The sequence below is a fragment of the Corylus avellana genome, chromosome ca1 (assembly GCF_901000735.1).
Source record: "Corylus avellana chromosome ca1, CavTom2PMs-1.0".
Lineage (NCBI taxonomy): Eukaryota > Viridiplantae > Streptophyta > Magnoliopsida > Fagales > Betulaceae > Corylus > Corylus avellana.
In genome coordinates this window covers 31,691,318-31,710,620 of record NC_081541.1, presented here as the reverse complement: position 1 = coordinate 31,710,620, position 19,303 = coordinate 31,691,318, and the positions used below count along the sequence as shown (strand labels likewise).

The following is a 19,303-nucleotide window of genomic DNA, read 5'->3' as shown; positions in this document are numbered from 1 at the left end:
ATTGAAAGAAATATTATTTCATATAGATGATCAAATACAAAATTGAGATTTTTCAAAGTTAATAGTTACTAAAATTATGAGTTAAATGCATTTTTGGCAATTGGGTTTTAACGCATTTATTTTTTTCTACATATATTTCATTTTGTATCATAGATGATATTTAGGTTATGGGTACCTTAGGAAAGAAAAAAACAAAAATGTTTTGCAATAAAAAGAGGTTAAGGGTTCCTCAGACAAATCTAACGAAACCATTTTGACGCTCAAATCAGGTTTGTGAGGGCGAGAGGGAAATTAGGCAAGTGGTGAGAAAGCACATGATGTGAGCAGATTATTAGTTGACAGAGTGAGAAATCAACTATAGATTAAACGTTACATTTAAGCAAGAGTGCACTCAGATCCTTATAGTTGTTTGAACGTTGATTTTTTTAGTTTCTTCGGTTATAAGCTATCGGCCCTTTTAACAACTTATGTGGGTGACTTACTAAGAGTTTATCAATAATTAGGCCCTCCAATTATTATTGTTAATTGATAAATCATTGCCATATTGTCTGATCCTTTTTAGATTTTCTATTTCTTTGTAATACAGCAATCCCTTATTATATATATATTTACACAAAATAAAAAACACTTTTCAAATTGTCTCGAAAGGCTTTTTCTATGTCAATAAACATCGTCTTAAAAAACCCATGCTTCTCCTCGATAAATAAATCATTAAAATTGGAAATTTTTTAACCTTTACAACTCGAGGAGATGGCATCCTTAATCTTTCATAAATAATTAATATTAATTCAAGTTCTATTATTGTCATAACATCCTCAAGAAATGCTGAGCTTTCCACAATCAAAATCAGCCCTCTTCAACAGCAACCCTCGCAGGTACTTAGCCAAGAACTTGTCTCTCAAGAAGTTCATAATTTTCCCATCACTTTGTTGTATAAAGCCAGCAAAATAAGATGTAGTGATGAGTTCAATTGCTCTCCACCTTCTCTCTTGAGCATACTTCTTCAACCCCATTTCAATCCTCTCATGTTGCTCCTTGTCTTCTTGATCACCTGATCCTTTCAATAAGGCTTCAGCAAGACATCTAGCTAAAGCAACACCGTCTTCCAAGGCGGCTCCCCCGCCTTGGCCAATGTCTGGCGTCATGGGGTGGAGCGCGTCGCCCGCTACACAAACATTGCCTTTGGTAATATTTCCCCAGAATAACTCCCATGGATGTCTATATGATAACCTAGACGATGTAAACCCATCCGGTTCAGTTCTTTCTATGACAGTCCTCAATTGGGTTGGTAGCTTTTCAAGTTTGCTCAACACAAATTGCTTCATCTTAGCTGGATTGTCTTGTAGCTCTTTGTCTACATGAAAACCAACCAGAAAAAAAAGTTAAGAATAGGAAATACATTTTATATAGAACATGGAATTAGAATTGGCTGCAGTCTCTATTCAGATTGCAGTCTATCCGAGAGATATCTCTGATAAAACTCAGAGTGCGTTTGACACTGTAATTTTAAAGACAAAAAGTATAATTTTAAACCAAATCGTAGAAAATGTATCATTTGCAAATACGTTGATTTTAAAAACAAAACTACAATTTTTAAAAATCACGTTTTTAAATTGTTCGTTCTATAATCGCTATCTTTAAATCATATGTAAGTTTTGGAATCTTAAATTCAAGCGAATCCTTATTTGCCCCGAACAAATAACTCTTATCAGAAACCTCTCTCAATTGCCTGCTCGATTTAGATTAACATACCTAAGGTATAAACAAATAAACTCAAATTGGAATGGAGGGTTTACCTTGAGAGGAGGGAACATAAGTGACATACCAAAATAAAGTGTTATCATTACAAGGGCGGCAACCAAACCGGACACCACTCCCAAAGAACTGCACAGATTTGGACCCATATCCATGGCTGTCTTTGGACTCTCTACAGCCTCTAATGGCAGTTCGTCCTGTAAAAATGGGCTTTTGAAAGCCCAACCACTTTGCCACCACCGAGTTCACTCCATCACAACCAATCAACACCTTTCATCCAGGAATTGGAACAAAGATCAACGGTTCATATATGATATGAGCCAATAATATTATAAGTACACAATTTTATTTATATATTATTTTTACCTTTGTTTTGAATATGGTTCCATCAGCAAGATGCACCAGCTTAAAGAAGCCTGATTGCTCAATGCAAACCACCTTGGAGGAGAACCTAATGGTGCCACTTGGGAGTTCTTTTGCAAGGGCTTCCAACAACAACTTCCTTTCTACACATCGAACTTCATGGCTTCCTCTTGAGATCACAACCGATATACTCATAAGAATGAACAATTAAACCATGTATGCACAACAAATATATGCCCGAATTGCTTATAACTAAGACAAGTAATGTAAGAGACTTTAATTTATATAAGATACACTTGTCCAAATAAATGTTGGGCTGCCTTACCACCTATTTAGGCAGATAAATCTTAAATTGTATCTCTCACATTATTTGTTCAAATTGCTAACAATTCTAGCAGGTAATTGCCGTCGATCATTGTCCCGCATGAAAATAGCTCATTCAAAGATTTACATAATCTAGCTGTAGGCTAGTGTAAGATGAAAGAGAAAGTCATCACCATCGGTGGTGATTCAATGATCTTAGGTTTAATCCCCATGTGATTGGGTAAGTACTAGAACATAGGTTTGACTCCCACAATTAAAATCCTCATGTTTATTGGTGTAAAGTGTAAATTGGCTTATAAGCAAGTCACTAAAACCAAATTTTTTTTAGAATTAAGTTCTATTGATGTCAAAGTGAGATTGGGTCAAGTTATGACTCAACTTGGTTTGAGAGAACGTCTACAATCTTTGTAGACTATCTAGGCTTTTCTTATATATTGAGGTTCAGTGCGTAAATGCTGCATTGCTTTATTTTATTTTATATTTTTGAAATGAGATGCTAATATGATTTTGTCCAAGTATAAAGAAACAACTCTAGTAAATGCTTAAAAAACAAAAGAAAAAAGAAAGGATGAAAAGCAGAATCAGCGCTCTTATGTTGATCTATTGACTTACTTTGCATGAAATGATGTCTCCGAAGTAGCAAGCCCTGAACTTGTGGACACCACAACTGTTCTGCACTCAAATTTAATGAACTCAATTGCATACCAAATAATAAGAATAAGCATTAACAGAAGTCTTATATATATATATATATATATATTTTTTTTCACTTCAATCTATAACAAGTGATGGGCAAAGGCAATGAGTACCCTTGAATGAGGAAGTGTTGTTGGCGGAGGGAGTCAGCAATGGCAACAGCATCCAAAGCTTTCCAAGCATTGGTCCACAGCGTTAAGGCAAATCCTGTGTTTCTCAAACTATCCCATGATTCCAACACTAAGCTCCCAACTCCCAACCTGCATTTATATATAACTAAAACTTGAGACGACATAGACAGAGAGCTCTCTCTCTCTCTCTCTCTCTCTCTATATATATATATATCTCCTGGTTTAGCGTACTTGTACCTATGTAGTGCCAAGGATGTTGTGAGGCCTGATATCCCCGCTCCCACAATCACAATGTCTCGATGATCAACTTCTTCCATGGAAATATAGCTGTTTTTTTTTTTTTTTTGGTGTTTTATAATTAGGGGGCTTTGGTTTAGAGAAAGAAGATGGGACAATATTAATTATATGGCGGCGATGGAAGTTGTTACGTACACGACTGTTCAATGCAAGTGTTAGGTTCAAGTGTTAATCTTGACATGAAAAAGGAAACACGACAGTTCTAGCTGCTTGTCAGCATCTACCAAAAGTCTTCAGCAGAAAAGTAAAAAAGGAATGTGACTTCAGACAAGTTTACATTTGAAATATTATTTGATCTTTTAACCCATTTTTAGTGGAGATGTTTTGTTTCTAAAATAGTGATTTCACGTAATGTTGTGTATAGAACAAAAGTCACGACTTCTAACTTTGTTTTCATAATAGCCACTCTAATTTTCTTCTTGAAATTCACTTGTTGAAGAGAATTAAAAACTTAGTTTATATTATAAGACACGGGCCAGGACTTGTCACACCCATTACTGTTATACCAAAAATAATCAACATGTTATGATCATTTCACTCTATAAACATTCAAATGAAACGAAGAAATAATTATTGCATTCACAAAATTATTGACTTTTCCTGCTGAAGAGAAACAACACAATCGCTCCATCTGATTTATTATTGTTCATGAGGAAAGAAAACTAGCTTGATATATCTTTACACAGACACATATGTATGCATGTAACTTGGCATTCAAGAAATGATAAGCTTCCCACAATCAAAATCAGCCATTTTCAACAGGAAACCTGCCAAGAATCCAACCAAGGCATTGTCTCTCAAGGATGTCATCATTTTTCCTTGACTCTCCTGTATAATTCCAGATATATAAGAAACACTGATGAGCTCAATACTTCTCCATGCCCTCTCCCTGGCATACTTCTTCAACCCCATCACAATCCTCTCATATTCATCTTTTTCTTTTTCACCTTTCTCTTTTGTTTCTCCAGTTGGTTTTTTCAGTAAAGCTTCACCAAGACACCTGGCTAAAACAACACTATCTTCCAAGGCGGAGCAGCCGCCTTGCCCAATGTCTGGTGTCAAGGGGTGGAGTGCATCTCCGGCTACACAAACATTGCCTTTGCTGATATTTCCCCAAAGAAGCTCCCATGGATGCCTGTATCTCAATGGCAATGCTATAAAACCATCCAGTTCAGAGCTTTCTATAATAGCCCTTACTTCATCAGGTACTTTTCCAAGCTTACTCAAGAGAAGTTGCTTTACTTTAGCTGGGTCCTGTTCTAGCTCTTCCTCTACAAGAACAAAAAAAGGTGATCAAATAATCATGTGAAAGTTCCAAGTACCAAGAAAACTGTTAAAAATAGGTTGATATTAAAATATTTTTCATTTATATTTAGAGATTTGATTTTCATATTTGTATTCTCCCACCCACCACTGTTTTTCTGTAAATAAGGACTATTTATAGTGGTGGATGTATATGTATGTGTATGTGTCTAACAGTAAACCACCCCAAAATTAATTTCTTGTATCTTCTGGATCCTATTCTAACTCTTTTTCTATAGGAACAAAAAAGGTAATCAAATGTGAAAGTCCCAAGTACCAAGGAAATTGTTAGAATATATATATATATTAGGTTAATAATAAAATATTTTTCATTTAGGTTTGATTGTAACCAAATCTTATCATATTTGTATTCTCCCAGTAACGCCAAAAAGAGGACTAGAATCCTTCTTGTGTTCTCCCAAATGTGATGTAATTTTTAAATCACCATTAAATTTAAGATAATTATTATTGAATTTTGTTCTATTGGTAATTTTAAAAGACACGTCGCATTTGGGAAGACACAAGGATGGCTCTAATCCTTTTTTTAGCATTACTCTAAAATCAAGTTAATGAGAGCACCTTTGGGGCAATTGACAGTGATGAACGTATGTGTCTAACATCAAACCAGCCCGCAAATAGTTTCTTTTATCTTTTCTCTCTCTCTTTGCTTCTCTATAATTCTCATATTTTACATTCATTATAATTTTCTATATGATATTAGAGCAAATATCCTAGATTTAAACATTGTCTCTGTTAATTTAACTCCTCATTTTAGTTAAATATTCTACGTGTTGGATGTTACTTATTAAGAGAGAGTGCCTACACGTGATGATTAAATCAATCATTTCTTACAAAGTTAGTTTTTTTTTTTTTTTTTTTTCAACAAAATTAACTTTGAAATAGGTAATGATTTGACAAGACGAGGGAAAGGTCTCACCTCGGGTGGATGGAGTCCAAGTGATGAACCAATAAATAGTAGTATCATCGATGGGGATGGCACCCGACCGAATACCTTTTCCAAAGAACTGCATGAACTTGGGCTCAAATCCATGGCTACGCTTGAAATCTACAGAGCCTCTGATGGCATATCTCCCTGCAAAAGCTGGTTTCTTGAAGCCCAACCAATTTGCCACCACTGAGTTCACTCCATCACTCCCAACCAACACCTTTAATGCATGCATTCACAACATTAAGACAAATAGAAGAAATTCATAAAGATAAAGAAAATTAAAGGGAACAAAGAAAATAAAACACAAAGGATTTGAGGGTGGTTCGATACGTTAGACATCTCCTAAAAGGACTACATCTTGTTCTTATTTCTCAATCAATATTCTAAAAGATAAATATCTTACCATATCGTATATTCTAACACGCACACTTGGCTACTCGACATTGCAAAGTTTTAAATTTTAGAGGTGTAATTATAAAAACACTAAAACATTGGGGGTATACTACAAGTTTACCTTTGTTTTGAGGATGGTTCCATCAGCAAGATGCAGCAGCTTAAAGAAGCCTGATTCCTCAATGTTGACAACCTTGGAGGAGTACCTAATGGTCCCAGTTGGGAGTTCCTTTGCAAGGGCTTCTAAGAGCAACTTCCTTTTCAGACACCGAACTTCATGGTCTCCGCTGCTTAACACGTACAATATTTAATTTAAATAGGGTGAATTGACAAAGTCAAGATTTAAGCCCATGACCTTTGGCTCTGATACCATATTAAATCACCAGTTTTCTTAAAAGTTTAAACTGATAGGAAGAAGTAAATTTAATCACTTAATCATTGCTTTAACACACACAACCCCCCACTTATCAGAGAAACTCAAATATCACAATTATAACTGCTCATTGAATGACATCTACTTGGGCAGGAAAGATATACATGGTAGGCAGAAATTTAAAAGAGGATATCAGTTTACTCACTGTTTCCCTTTGGCCTGAAATGGCAATTCTGAAGTTTGAAGTCCCGAGATTGCTGACTTGGTCACATTCCTGCACTCAAATCTCTCTACATTAGTGACATTCTTACATTACGCATAAGCTAGATTTTGATTGTTCATATAGGATCCTAGATCATAATAAGCCTTTTTATTTTTTTTGTTTTTTTTCTCTGAATCAGTAAATTAACCACAGAGAAGTAAAAATCACCCATTTGCATTATTGTACATTTAACTGTTACAAAAAAAAAAGAAGGAATGAAAAAATACACTTTATCTCTCAAAGTATATTCACCACTTTGGCATTTAAGTCTCTAAAACTTAGAAAGTGACTTGAATCCTACAAACTACCAAATTGTGACAATTTACCCTAGCCGTTAAGGACCTGTTTGAGATTGCGTTTGAGGAGTTTAAAAGTGATTTTAATACTCAAAAAGTCCGTTTGAAGAAAAAAATACTCGTTTAGTAAAAAATTTAAAAGCGCTTTTAAGGGTTCAAAAAGCTTAAAAATTGTCAAAAAAAACACTTTTTGACTTAGGGCCCGTTTGGGAGTGCGATTTCAATAAGTGCGATTTTAAAAATTGCGTTTTTAAAAATTGCGTGTTTAAAATCGCTACTTTTTAAAATCGCACAGGCGTTTGGTAAAGCATACTAAAAAGTACTTTTTTTATCAATTGAATGTTTGGATAACATTAGCATATAATTGCGGTTTCATGACCAAATTACCAATAATAATGAACAAGATAGAGATGATGAAGAAAAAAAAGAAAAGAAAAGAAGGGTTTTAATATATTTTAGGTGGGTATTATTGGTATTTTTTTCATTCCCGTTCTAAAAAAGGTAACTATTGCGCCAACTATCTTTTTAATAGAAATCGTGATTTTGTTTTAAATTCGCACTTTTTCAAATAAGCATCCTCTAATCAGCTTATGAAAATCGCAGATTTTTTTGCGATTTTAAAATTTGCGTTTTTAAAATCGCAATCCCAAACACCTTAAAATTGCGATTTGGTTTAAAATCGCAGATTATTTTTTTAAAAACGCACTCCCAAACGCACCCTTAAAAGCTTTATTTTTCAAATGCAAAACGAAACGGACTCTAAGTTTTCCCATTTAGGGGCCATCAACCACCCTCTCTGGCTGCAGGAATGGGGTAGCCAAAACCACCCCAAACCATTTGGCAATTTGGGGCTAAAACGTCTGGTAACTTACATTTCGTCCAAATAGATGGAAAACTTAGCCAATGAACTATATTGTCTTAATTTAATAATTTCCAAAATGTCACGTTTAAAAGTTTGGAGTCTAAAATGACAAAATTATAATACTTAATTAGAAAGGTAAAGTTGATTTTTTCTAAAAAGAAAAAAAGTAGTAGAGTCGAGCCCACAAACTGAATCATCGACCACAAAAGCACCTATCAGCTGTAAGATAAGGCGCCGGCCGGCGGCAATGATAAAAAGAAGATGAGTGATAAATGATAATTACCCATGAAGCCTTTTATGGTGTTGCCGCAAAAGGTCACCAATTCCCAAGGCATCTAATGCCTTCCAAGCATTCGTAAATGTCGCCAACGCATATCCTGCACTCCTCAAATCATCCGATGCTTCCAATACTATGCTTCTTATACCCAATCTGCAAATTACTCCTAACAATCACACACACAATACCCATATATATATATATAGAGAGAGAGAGAGCGAGAGAGAGAGAGAGAGAGAGAAGGGTACCTGTGAAGTCCTAAGGATGTGGCGAGTCCAGCCACTCCACCTCCCACAATCACTATGTCTTCAGCTACTTCCATGGTGTGAATATGTTGAAGTGGATGAGAAATTCTTACTATTTTTGGGAATGAATTTATTAGCTCAACTTAGGAGGATGGGGAAGAAGATCGCACGAAATATAGAGTGAGAATACAGATTCTATATATAAATAATTGGAGGAAAGAGGAAGATGGTAATGATGACGAGTTGATGATGACAGCCAATACGCAAGCAAGCTTTGAGAGAATACGTGTTCTTTTTGTCTTTTTGAATGAATTTGAATAATGTTTTGATAGAAGTACATAACCCCCAAAAAAAAAAAAGAAAAAAAAAAAAAAAGAGAGGTAACTTAGCTTTACGTCCTTAAATTATTAGGCGATTTAATAAGTTGAACTCCTTCGTCAGATTTTAAATATTAAAAGTGAGATAATAACATTTATATTCTTAACTTTTTTTATAAAATTTCAAATTTACCATTAATTTCAAATTAAAAAATAAAAAATATATATTATATAACAAAAAAAATCACAAGATGACCCACGGTTGGGACACCTTGTGACTTTTTTTTTTTTTTTTTTCCAATTTTTTCCCCATTTTTTTTCATTTTTTTTTTTTTAAAATTTTATAAAAAGAAAATTGAAGGGTAATTTTGTCTTTTTAAGAGTTTTAATGGAAAAAATTGACAGAGAGGGTAAATTGACTGCAATTGAAAGTTCAATTGTTCAAATTGAGAAATTTTAAAGTTTAAGGAAGTTTGTCAAATTGCGTGATAATTCAGGGTTTAAAATAAAATTAACCCTTTAAAAAAATATCTTTTGAACTCTAGTAGCTAGAGGCTGCTTACATCTTTATCAAACTTTGGTTTGAAAGGGATCCATATATATAGTATTAGCCTCCATGTTTGATCATCATTATCAAACTTTGGTTTGAAAGGGTGGATATATATATATATATAGTATCAGCCTCCATGTTTGATCGTCAATGAGTTTTGTTAGAGCATTCAAACTACTTATTCAAATGTTTAAGCTGATTAATGATAATAAAAGAGAAGAAAAACTTTAGTTAATCCTCTTAACTTTCATCACTTTTACAATATTTTTTTAAAGTTAAAAAATTTTCAATTTAACGTATCGAACTTTTAATTTTTTGTAATGTTACCATTCCCTAAGACTCGTGGCTCACAATGGCTGAGAAAGATTCTGAAAAAGTTTACTATTTATTTAATTAACCATTAAAAACATTCCAAAAAAATCATGAAGACCAATAGGCTTAGAAGGAAACTGAGTGCAGAATTGCCACACGAAACCAAAATTGCAATTTCAAATCGATGCAAACGTAAACATTTGTAATACAAATTTGAGAAATGTTATATGGTACGTACACCCCCCATTCCACTCCTATCTCACTTGGCTAATGTTGCACTGTCCATGAGGCCTTTGATCAATCCTTGTTAAAAGAAAAAATAAATACAAAAAAAAAAAAAAAAAAAAATCCAAAGGCCACATCAGTCCAATGAAATAGAGGTGGGATATGAGTATAATATATAACATTACCAATTTTCATACATGTCAACTAAGAGTAATGCTAAAAACTACATTTTTGTCCCACCATTATTCCATCCTACTGATCATTGTGGTAATGTCAATCAACCTTTTTTATTTTTATTTTTATTATTATTATTATTATTATTATTATTATTATTATTATTTTAACAATGATGCCTAATCCAAGGGCGGCTTATTAACACTACTGCATCCGCATAGTAAAATAATGGTAAGATAAAAGTGTAGTTTCTAGCACTAAATGTCCACTAAATTACAAAATGCATCATAGGTGCTACTACAATGGGACTTCTAACTGTATGCTTTCCATTTTCTTCAACCCAAACAAGTGCACCAGATGAAACCTGCTGATTTCCTAGCCCTTTATACTGTATAGTAACTGTGTAGGACTTCTTCTCATATTTCTTTGCTAAGACCAATCTCTTTGGTGTGATTTGAACTGCAGAACCTTCTGGTGCTGTCACCATGGCTGTGTAAGTTGTCGAGCCCTTTCCAACATTGGTCACAGTCCTCTGATTCTTTTGAACCATTGATATTGTCACATTGGTACTGTAGTATAAAGCAACAAATGATGGGTAATTAAGATCAAAAGATGGGTTTGAGCAATTGTGCCTACTTGATTTTGTAATGGCTAAGATTTGGCTCTTGGTTAAATTCATAGCACATAAAAGGTTGACATAGTCCTGTGGAGTTGCATCATAAATCAAACCTGGGTCTAGTGCTTGATTAGGATCAATTTGTCCTGCTCCCATGGCTAAAGGTGTAGCATGCTGCAAATAAGTGCTATAGTCTCTTATCGGATTCTGAGCATTATCCATAGGATTTGCAGTGGTTATTATGGCAGACCTGATAGCAGAATCACTCCATTCTGGGTGTGCTGCTCTCAAAAGCACCAGCACACCAGCTGCATGAGCACAAGCTGCAGATGTCCCAGACAGTATATTGTAGCCATTGAATAAGAAATCATTTGGTCCAATTCCAGCAACTGGTAAACTTGGAAGCCAAAACATGAAACCCAGGTGCTATTATATCAGGCTTCAAGATGCCTTGATAGCTGAATGCAGGGCCTGTTGAGGAGTATGCCACAGCTGGTGCTTGCACTGAATGTAGAAATGTTTGGTTAAACTTTAGGCTGGCAATGGGATTAGAAGCATTTGTTGCATAACTAATTACAGCTGATGCATCTTTGGAGCTAATAACAACACCAGGAACAGAAACCTTGAACAGAGGAAAATCATGGATGAATATGCCCCACATGTTTGATCTGATTATATTTTGCATTTGATAGTTGGGAGACATGATATCATCACATATGAAGAGGCTAGGATGCGCTTTGGCTTCATCCATTGACACTGATGAATTACATCCTGATGAGGTCTTATTGTACACCAGTGTGAAATTTTGTAGATCATTGCTGGCAGGGAACATGGTCCATCCAATGATGGTTTGACCATTTCCAAGGGTCAAAATTCCGGCAAACGAACGATCAATGGTGCCGGCTCCAACGGTCAAAACCCATGGGATCCCATTATGTAATGAACCGAGCGGCCGGACACCTCCATTTCCTGCTGAAGTTGAAACCGACACGCCCCTCTCCATGGCAGCAAATGATGCTATTGCTATAGGATCCTCATACATTGGCACTCCATCAAAACCCATGGAGATGGAAAGTACATCAACACCATCAGCAATGGGATACCTGTTAAAATATTGATTAAATTATTAAATTTATTCATTTCTATTAATTTAAGCTTTTGAGATAAATGATGATTTTACATATGGTATAGTCATGAGTTTGAACTATGTCTCCGTCATTCATATCTTATTTCAATTAAATATTCTACGTATTAAGTTTTTAAGCTTTTGAGATAAATGGTGAATCACATCAGAGGTTCTGAGTTTGAACCATATGTCTCCTTCATTCACCTCCTATGTTAATTAAATATTCCAAATATATATATATATGACTTCCATACAACTGGGATAATGTAACAGTGAGAATCAATTAGTTATATAAGAGTCGTATATCAGTTTACAATGTTTACTAATCGATTAAAGTGATTAAATTTACTCTTTATTAGCTTAAACTATTGGAATAAGTGATGATTTAATAATACCTGCAAAAACATCAGAGGCATAGCCTCCTACATCCCAGTAGACTTTGTACATGGCAACCTTAGCACGTGGAGCAACACCTTTGGCTGTTCCATTTGTGTAGCCGAAAAAAGAAGCACCGCTTACAAAGTTTCCGGCAGCTATGGAGGAAGTTTGTGTTCCATGTCCCAAATCATCTCTAGCAGAATTCATGAATGGAACATGTACATCAGTGCTTGGATGTGAGGCTAATGCACCCTTGTTGAAGTATCTAGCTCCTATAAGCTTGGAGTTACACATGGAGCAATTAAAATTTTCTCCTCCTTCACATCTCCCCTTCCACCACCTCGGAACTCCGGCAGCCATTCCATCTCCTTTGAAGCTCTCGCTCTCTGGCCACACACCGCTGTCAATGATGCCAATGATAACGTCTTCGCCGTAGCTAGAGGCCGGCCATAGGCCTATAGAGGGAGTGAGGGAGAGGAATTCTTGGCTGTGGGTTGTGTCAAGTGTGACTATCTTGTCACTATAAGCTGAAATGAACCCAGATATATTCTTTAAAGCCTTGAATTCATCTGGAGATAAAAGGGCACTGAAACCATGAAGAGCTGTATCATAAGTGTATAAAACCATTGGAGTGTCTGATAATGTTTGATTTGCAGGCTCAAGGGAATTAACAACAGAGAAGTACCATTCTTACTGGGTAATGAAGGGCTTGGGCATGAAAGAGTTGTCCATGTGAACAATATATGTTACCCTTTGTGCTGACGATAATTTAGGGTTGAAAATAAAGAAACCCCACACAAGGCAGAACAAATATGGTATGAAAACCCTATCATCAAGCCCCATATTTCTGAAACAGCAAGAAGAATTTTGCCTTGTAGTTGTATATGTTTGCAGATCATTTGGTTATTTATAATTGTGAATATGGTGGGTTTTACTTAGACAAATTGAATAAGGACGAAAACAGAATATTTATCTAGGAGAAATTGGATCTTATTTTAAAATAAAATATATATTTTCTAACAATTAGTACCTAGGAATGCCTTATATTGGTAAATGCAAAGTCAAATTATTTGCAAATCATAAGGGAATCAAGCTAATTAAATTATATAGACAATCCCATGTAATTAACAATTCATTGGGCTAGCTCTAATGCAATTTGCTCTCTATTTCTTTAGATTAGTTTTCTCTATATTACCTTTCAAGGCAGAAAGACATTAATGCTTTGAAATAAACTCGAAAAGACATAGCACTATTTTAGCATGTCATACCAATCTAGTTAATTGATGACAGGCTTAAAGTAAATTTAAACTTGCTCATCTTTCTCTTAAATAAGTCAAATAGTTCAAAAAAAAAAAGAAAAAAAAAAAGCTCACAAATATATACCGTTTCTTTGTAATTGAAAAAGGGTAGAAACCTAATGTCAGCGCATTTATTTTTTTATTTTTTTAAAAATGCATCATTATTTACATCGTTAGATACATTAAAATACAAGAGACACCGGATCTTTGGAACATGACTTTTCATTTTAAGAAGGGACAAAAAAGCACGAATTAATATATGCCCTATTGACGTGGAGGCCATGTGTACATGTGTAGCATGCTTTGTTTAAAGATCAAAAGTCTATTTCCATTCTCTTACCTTTTTCATGAGACGGAAAAAATGGTTATTTTCTCTCTCATATGTCTTTCTCCTTTGAAGGCCTAAACCTATCCTGAAATCACTATACTTCATATTAAGGAATCAGATAGTTGAGTAGTTGACTATCAAGGAATTAGATAATAATTTATTTTTTCATTTAATTAAACGAATCAAACCTCTTAATCTTAATTTTCCAATTTTGTATTCAGTTCGTGTCGGGTTCACGAGTTATATCAAAAATTGTCTACTATTATGTCACGTGTCGGGTTTAGATTATGTCAAAACATGGATATAAGATTATATATGTCAACTCTAATCCTAATTCATTCAGTAAACGGGTTAGATTTTTCAACTTTAACCATTTAATTTCGTATTGTACACTGATGAATTACATCCTGATGAGGTCTTATTGTACACCATTCAACTAGTATGTTATATGGAGGGTCCATCATTCAAATAGTATGTTATTATGGATAGCCAATAATCTAGCCAATGTTTAATTATGGGATTATGAAGACCCATGAGAGTTAAGGGGAAGCGCACCAAATTGGATCCAAGCCCACAACCCGTCTCGACTGGTTCAACAGATTCAATAGGCCCAAGTATCCTCCAGCCGTCCAGCGATGGGCCAACACCAATAAATGAAATACTCAACAGAAGCCCAACAGCATTAGAGGCTCACATGGGCCAGAAACACCAAAATTTCTCTATTGTCAAATCCAATGTGGCCAAAATGAGATCTGAAGTTCGCAAATGGGAAACCTACATTAGCAAAGAAGCTGGCATAAAAATGAATCACATGATCAAGAATAAGCTAATTCCCCCACCCATGGTTAAGGGTTTGCTTTTTTATAGCAGATTTTCCACAACCGCTAGCCACATGGCACACTTTTATTGGAGGTTCTCTCACGCTTTTATAGTTTTATTGGACGCTCTCTAATATTGCTGTGTATTTTAAGTCTCGTGACTCTTGTAAACGATCACCTCATGTTGTGATCACGGAAACTGAAAGCATTACTGGCGTGCTAAAAGACGGGATTTAGTGTGGTGTCCTGCAATTGTACTTAGGTCGACTAGTCAATCGACCCAATATCGAGTCATGAAGCGGCACCCAACAAGTGGGTACGAATTAGTTCTATTATCTTGACAATTATGGTAGAAGAAAAAACACCAAAATTCTTTTGAAATGAAGAACAAATTTCTTAATTTGCATAACTCCCACGGTATTCATTTTATGATATGGAGATTCCTAACAAAATATAATTGCCCAAAGAAATCCTCTACACTGTGATTGGTGATTCAAATTTGGCCATTTCAATCTTTTTGACAAAACATTCTTACAGATAAAAAAAAAAAAAAAAAAACCGCTTTCATAACTGGAGTACAATGCATGTTTAAATAAACTACGCCTAAACCCTATGGCAACACGCATTTGTTATAACTTGCCTAACATAATTTTAATACCATTAACTCTTGAAAATTAAATACTAATAAACTACTCCGAATTGGAAATGCTGAGCTTCCCACAATCAAAATCAGATTTTTTCAACAGAAATCCACCCAAGTAAGCAGCCAATATTTTATCCCTTATGAAGTTCGTCACACTACTTTCACCCTCCTGGATAAAACCAACCATATAAGCTGTAGTAATGAGGTCAATGCTTCTCCATCTCCTTTCCTTTGCATAATTCTTCAGCCCCATCTCAATCCTCTTGTATTCCTCTCTTTCTCTTTCAGCTTTCTCTTTTGTTTTCTCACTTGGCTGCTCTTTCAACAAGGCATTGGCAAGACACCTTGCCAAAACAACACCATCTTCCAAGGCAGCACAACCACCTTGGCCAATGTCTGGGGTCATGGGGTGGAGTGCATCACCAGCAACACAGACATTGCCTTTGCTGATGTTTCCCCAAAGAAGCTCCCATGGATGTCTGTACATTAATGGGGATAAAATAATACCCTCCAGATCAGTGTCTTCAATAATTGCCCTTATTTCATCAGGCACCTTTTCTAGCTTGCTTAACACAAGTCGCTTCATTTCAGCTGGATTATCTTCTATCTCATCATTCTCTGCAAGATATGTAAATATGGATAACAATTGTGACAATGCTACACATAAATGCTAGAAGTGAACAATATATTACGAAGTTCCAAAATACATGCATTAAATCACCAGTTATTCTAAAAACTTAAACTGATCGGTCGGGGAAAATGGTTGACCTTTGCCAGAGGGAGTCCAAGTGAAAGCCCAGTAGACGGTTTGATCATCACAAGGAATAAAACCAGATCGAAAACCTTTGCCATGGAACTGCATGAGCTTTGGACCAAACCCATGCCTCTGCTTGAAATCTACACACCCCCTTATGGCACATCTCCCTGTGAATGCTGCTTTCTTCAACCCCAGCCATTTTGACACCACTGAGTTCACTCCATCACACCCAATCAACACCTTCCATTCACAAAGAGGATACTCTAATAAGGTCTGAGTAATTATACTAAAGAAAAAAATTCCAAGGAAATATATAAAAAATTACCTTGGTTTTGAGAATGGTTCCATCAGCAAGATGCAAAAGCTTATAGAAGCCTGATTCCTCTATAGAAACCACCTTGGAAGAGTACCTAATTGTGCCAATTGGAAGCTCCTTTGCAAGGCTTTCCAACAACAACTTCCTTTGAACACAACGAATTTCGTGCTCCCCAGCACTGCACATCACACACCAATAATCCGGCTCTTAAACACTTCAACTATATATGATTATAAATATCAAAATCAAATTGTCAGTATCGTATACAAACAAAATGGCCAATAATATATATATTTTTTTACATGTGCTCATAACAATTCTCATTCGAACCCATCTACTAGATGAGCTTCGGGGGAAATTCTTGAGAGCTTCAATTGAAGTGGCGGTCGGTCCGCATTCAAACGAGATCAGCTCTAAGACCCGAGGCATCCGGCCTGTCAGTATTGCTGCCGGATCCCATTCAACCGAGAACTTATTCCTAAGGTGTCCAATTAGAGTCTAAATCACTCTCCGTCAGACCAAGGATGGTTTTTAGAGTGTTCGTAGGGTTATGTCGCATTTCCTAATCAAACTTGAAATTACTCTTCCAAACGAGATCGCGACTGTGTATTTTATTTTGTGTTTTACTAGGTTTAAGACTATTTTTTATATAAGCCTAATAAGGACGGCTTAGGCCGTAGTACGTATTCTCATTGGTTTTCAATAATAATAATAATAATAAAACTTCTCTACTCTCAACACTTGAATCCGCTTACTTATTCTTGACAGTTCAAAATTTGTACCATCAAAGAAATGGGGGTGGGAAAAACACCAAGCCACCTAGAGGTTTTATGCTATAGAGGCACTATTACTATTGGCAGTACTGCTGTAAAACTCACCGTTTTCCTTTAGCTTCAAATGACGTATCTGAGGTTTGATGTCCTGAAATTGTAGAGCTAGTCACATTCCTGCAAATAAATTGTAGAGCTAGTTACATAATGTGCTGGGGATTGGTCAGTTTCATGCTTTTAACATGAAAAATTATTCATAATATTTTGGGGGCTAAAGGAGGGAGGAGCCTGTACTTTGTTTTATAAGGATAAAATTGTCAAAAAAAAAAAAAAAAAAAGAGTAAAGTAAAATGACAATTTTACCCTTTTTAAAGTAATTTGAAAGAGGTCCTCGTAATTTATTAGTATTAATATGGACCGGCAACTAATCATTAGACCTATAATTAACCATTTGGATCAATAAACCAATACTAAAACCAAAACCTTTGTAGAAGTATATATATCCATAATTTATCAAGTTGGCATTTACTATGTAAACTTGGGAAACTTGGGCTGGCTCAATCGTTAGGCAGTTAAGGCGACGGATTAAGGCCCCCAAAGATATAAAGCTTCTTTAAGAAATAAAATCTGTTATAAACTGTATTGAAAGGCCAAAGCTTCACCAATTATAACACCATATGCATAGTGGTAATTAAGCTAATTAAGGTGGCAATAATGAAGAGATAAGGGTGAAGCCTAGTTACCCATAAAGCCTTTGATGATGTTGTCGGAGGGAGTCACCAAGGCCAACAGCATCTAATGCCCTCCAAGCATTTGTCCATGTCGTGAAGGCAAATCCAGTGACCCTCAATCCATCCGAGGATTCCAACACTAAGCTTCGAATTCCCAACCTACAACATACATATACATATATATTTGCCTTCTTTACAATCTTAAATACGCATGTGAGAGAGAGAGAGAGAGAGAGAGAAGAGTACCTATGAAGTCCTAAGGATGTTGTAAGACCAGCAATTCCAGCTCCAACAATCACAATGTCTTCCCCTGTTTCCATCATATTTTGGCTCCTGTTTCTGTGGTGAAGGGGATGATTGCTAAATCTACACTATATATATAATATATATGTATATATAGTATCACTTTGAAATGAATTTGTGTCCTAGATGGGAAGGTGGTTGGAAGGTTACGAACAAGTCGGTGCATAAGACCTCAGAGTGGAACAGGGGATTGCTTGTAAGTCTTTGATCCTGCTCACTTTTGAGCTATTGACCCATATAAACCACTCATTTTATTTGCGTCGAAGACGAAAGCTTAATATCTAAAAACTTGTATCAAATAAAAAATTATTTTTTGAATAGAATCTCAAACATACTATGACGACCGGTGACTGGCGACTGGTAGCTGCTCCCAATAACCACAGGTTGATTGATTATGGAAGCGCATACGTAATATTGAGATATGTGACAGAATTCTTAAGTGTATTGCAGAATTTCTGTGTCTCCTGTATCTCTTGCTGCGGCGGCAGCTGGTACACTGAAATTGTTGGACCGAGATTTATAATTGATAATCTATTATATTATCATTATGTTATGTTATTAGTTTTGTCTCTTTTGCTTTGGGCTATGGTTTGCATGTGATCAAAGAGGATCACCAATGACGTAGTAATAATAGTCCAAAAACCCACAGGCGGCTGCCAAAAGAAAAGTTGGCCACTAGTCTTTACGGATGTGTTTGGCAAAGGAATGACAAAAAAAGGGAGTATAATGATATTGTATCATATTTAATTGATATGAATGAAAAAAGTAAGAATATTTTGTATAAAAAAGTAAAAATTTTGTTTTGTAGTATTTTTTTATTTGAATAGTAATAAAAAGTAATCGATATGATGTAAAAAGTAAGAATGTTATGGTTAATTTTGAGAAAGTTTTTTTGGGATTGAGGTCTTGGTCTGGTCCAGCCTCTTGGCAAACACAACCTATAGTTGGCAAAGGATTTGAAAAAAGAAGTGGACCAAAACTGTAGCAGATTTAATTAATGTGAAAAAGAAGAAGAATATTTTGTATAAAAAAATAAAAAAAATTATTTTATAATAATTCTTTTATTTGAATAATAATAAAAATAAATTGACGTGATTTAAAAATAAAAATATTAAA

The 19,303-nt window shown here is 35.3% G+C and overlaps 3 protein-coding genes and 1 pseudogene across 4 annotated transcripts; all 4 read right to left on the bottom strand.

The window, feature by feature from the left end:
* Positions 1 to 675: 675 nt before the first annotated feature.
* On the bottom strand, positions 676 to 3,601 carry LOC132166781 (monooxygenase 2-like). The gene is made up of 6 exons (XM_059577670.1): positions 3,507 to 3,601; positions 3,252 to 3,398; positions 3,055 to 3,114; positions 2,122 to 2,287; positions 1,797 to 2,025; positions 676 to 1,354 (listed from the first exon to the last, which is right to left on the bottom strand). Exons 1-6 carry the CDS (start codon positions 3,584 to 3,586, stop codon positions 816 to 818), a joined length of 1,221 nt encoding a protein of 406 aa, XP_059433653.1. The 5' UTR covers positions 3,587 to 3,601; the 3' UTR covers positions 676 to 815.
* A 519-nt stretch (positions 3,602 to 4,120) lies between these two features.
* Positions 4,121 to 8,743, bottom strand: LOC132188118 (monooxygenase 2-like). 2 transcript variants are annotated; one of them, XM_059602524.1, is made up of 6 exons: positions 8,529 to 8,743; positions 8,287 to 8,433; positions 6,789 to 6,857; positions 6,332 to 6,500; positions 5,806 to 6,034; positions 4,121 to 4,837 (listed from the first exon to the last, which is right to left on the bottom strand). In XM_059602524.1, the coding sequence occupies exons 1-6, from the start codon at positions 8,600 to 8,602 to the stop codon at positions 4,281 to 4,283; spliced, it is 1,245 nt and encodes a 414-aa protein (XP_059458507.1). In that variant the 5' UTR covers positions 8,603 to 8,743; the 3' UTR covers positions 4,121 to 4,280. The 2 variants fall into 2 exon arrangements, with proteins under 2 accessions (XP_059458507.1, XP_059458513.1); XM_059602530.1 differs by having other exon boundaries at positions 6,332 to 6,497; positions 8,529 to 8,742.
* Positions 8,744 to 10,371: 1,628 nt separating this feature from the next.
* On the bottom strand, positions 10,372 to 13,066 carry LOC132169966 (subtilisin-like protease SBT3; annotated as a pseudogene).
* Positions 13,067 to 15,136: 2,070 nt separating this feature from the next.
* On the bottom strand, positions 15,137 to 18,661 carry LOC132168063 (monooxygenase 2-like). The gene is made up of 6 exons (XM_059579131.1): positions 18,131 to 18,661; positions 17,897 to 18,043; positions 17,262 to 17,330; positions 16,393 to 16,561; positions 16,079 to 16,307; positions 15,137 to 15,928 (listed from the first exon to the last, which is right to left on the bottom strand). The coding sequence occupies exons 1-6, from the start codon at positions 18,205 to 18,207 to the stop codon at positions 15,357 to 15,359; spliced, it is 1,263 nt and encodes a 420-aa protein (XP_059435114.1). The 5' UTR covers positions 18,208 to 18,661; the 3' UTR covers positions 15,137 to 15,356.
* Between the last annotated feature and the right edge of the window lie 642 nt (positions 18,662 to 19,303).

What these genes read in the sequence shown, in the direction of transcription:
- LOC132168063 (XM_059579131.1), bottom strand. Translation starts at nt 18,207, where the DNA reads ATGATGGAAACAGGGGAAGACATTGTGATTGTTGGAGCTGGAATTGCT. An exon ending in CATCATCAAAGGCTTTATGG is followed by an intron (nt 17,331 to 17,896) that starts GTAACTAGGCTT and finishes ATTTATTTGCAG; the next exon opens with GAATGTGACTAGCTCTACAA. An exon ending in TTGGACTCCCTCTGGCAAAG is followed by an intron (nt 15,929 to 16,078) that starts GTCAACCATTTT and finishes CATATCTTGCAG; the next exon opens with AGAATGATGAGATAGAAGAT.
- LOC132188118 (XM_059602524.1), bottom strand. Translation starts at nt 8,602, where the DNA reads ATGGAAGTAGCTGAAGACATAGTGATTGTGGGAGGTGGAGTGGCTGGA. An exon ending in ACATCCTTAGGACTTCACAG is followed by an intron (nt 8,434 to 8,528) that starts GTACCCTTCTCT and finishes AGTAATTTGCAG; the next exon opens with ATTGGGTATAAGAAGCATAG. An exon ending in CACCATAAAAGGCTTCATGG is followed by an intron (nt 6,858 to 8,286) that starts GTAATTATCATT and finishes ATTTGAGTGCAG; the next exon opens with GAATGTGACCAAGTCAGCAA.
- LOC132166781 (XM_059577670.1), bottom strand. Translation starts at nt 3,586, where the DNA reads ATGGAAGAAGTTGATCATCGAGACATTGTGATTGTGGGAGCGGGGATA. An exon ending in ACATCCTTGGCACTACATAG is followed by an intron (nt 3,399 to 3,506) that starts GTACAAGTACGC and finishes ATATAAATGCAG; the next exon opens with GTTGGGAGTTGGGAGCTTAG. An exon ending in CAACACTTCCTCATTCAAGG is followed by an intron (nt 3,115 to 3,251) that starts GTACTCATTGCC and finishes ATTTGAGTGCAG; the next exon opens with AACAGTTGTGGTGTCCACAA.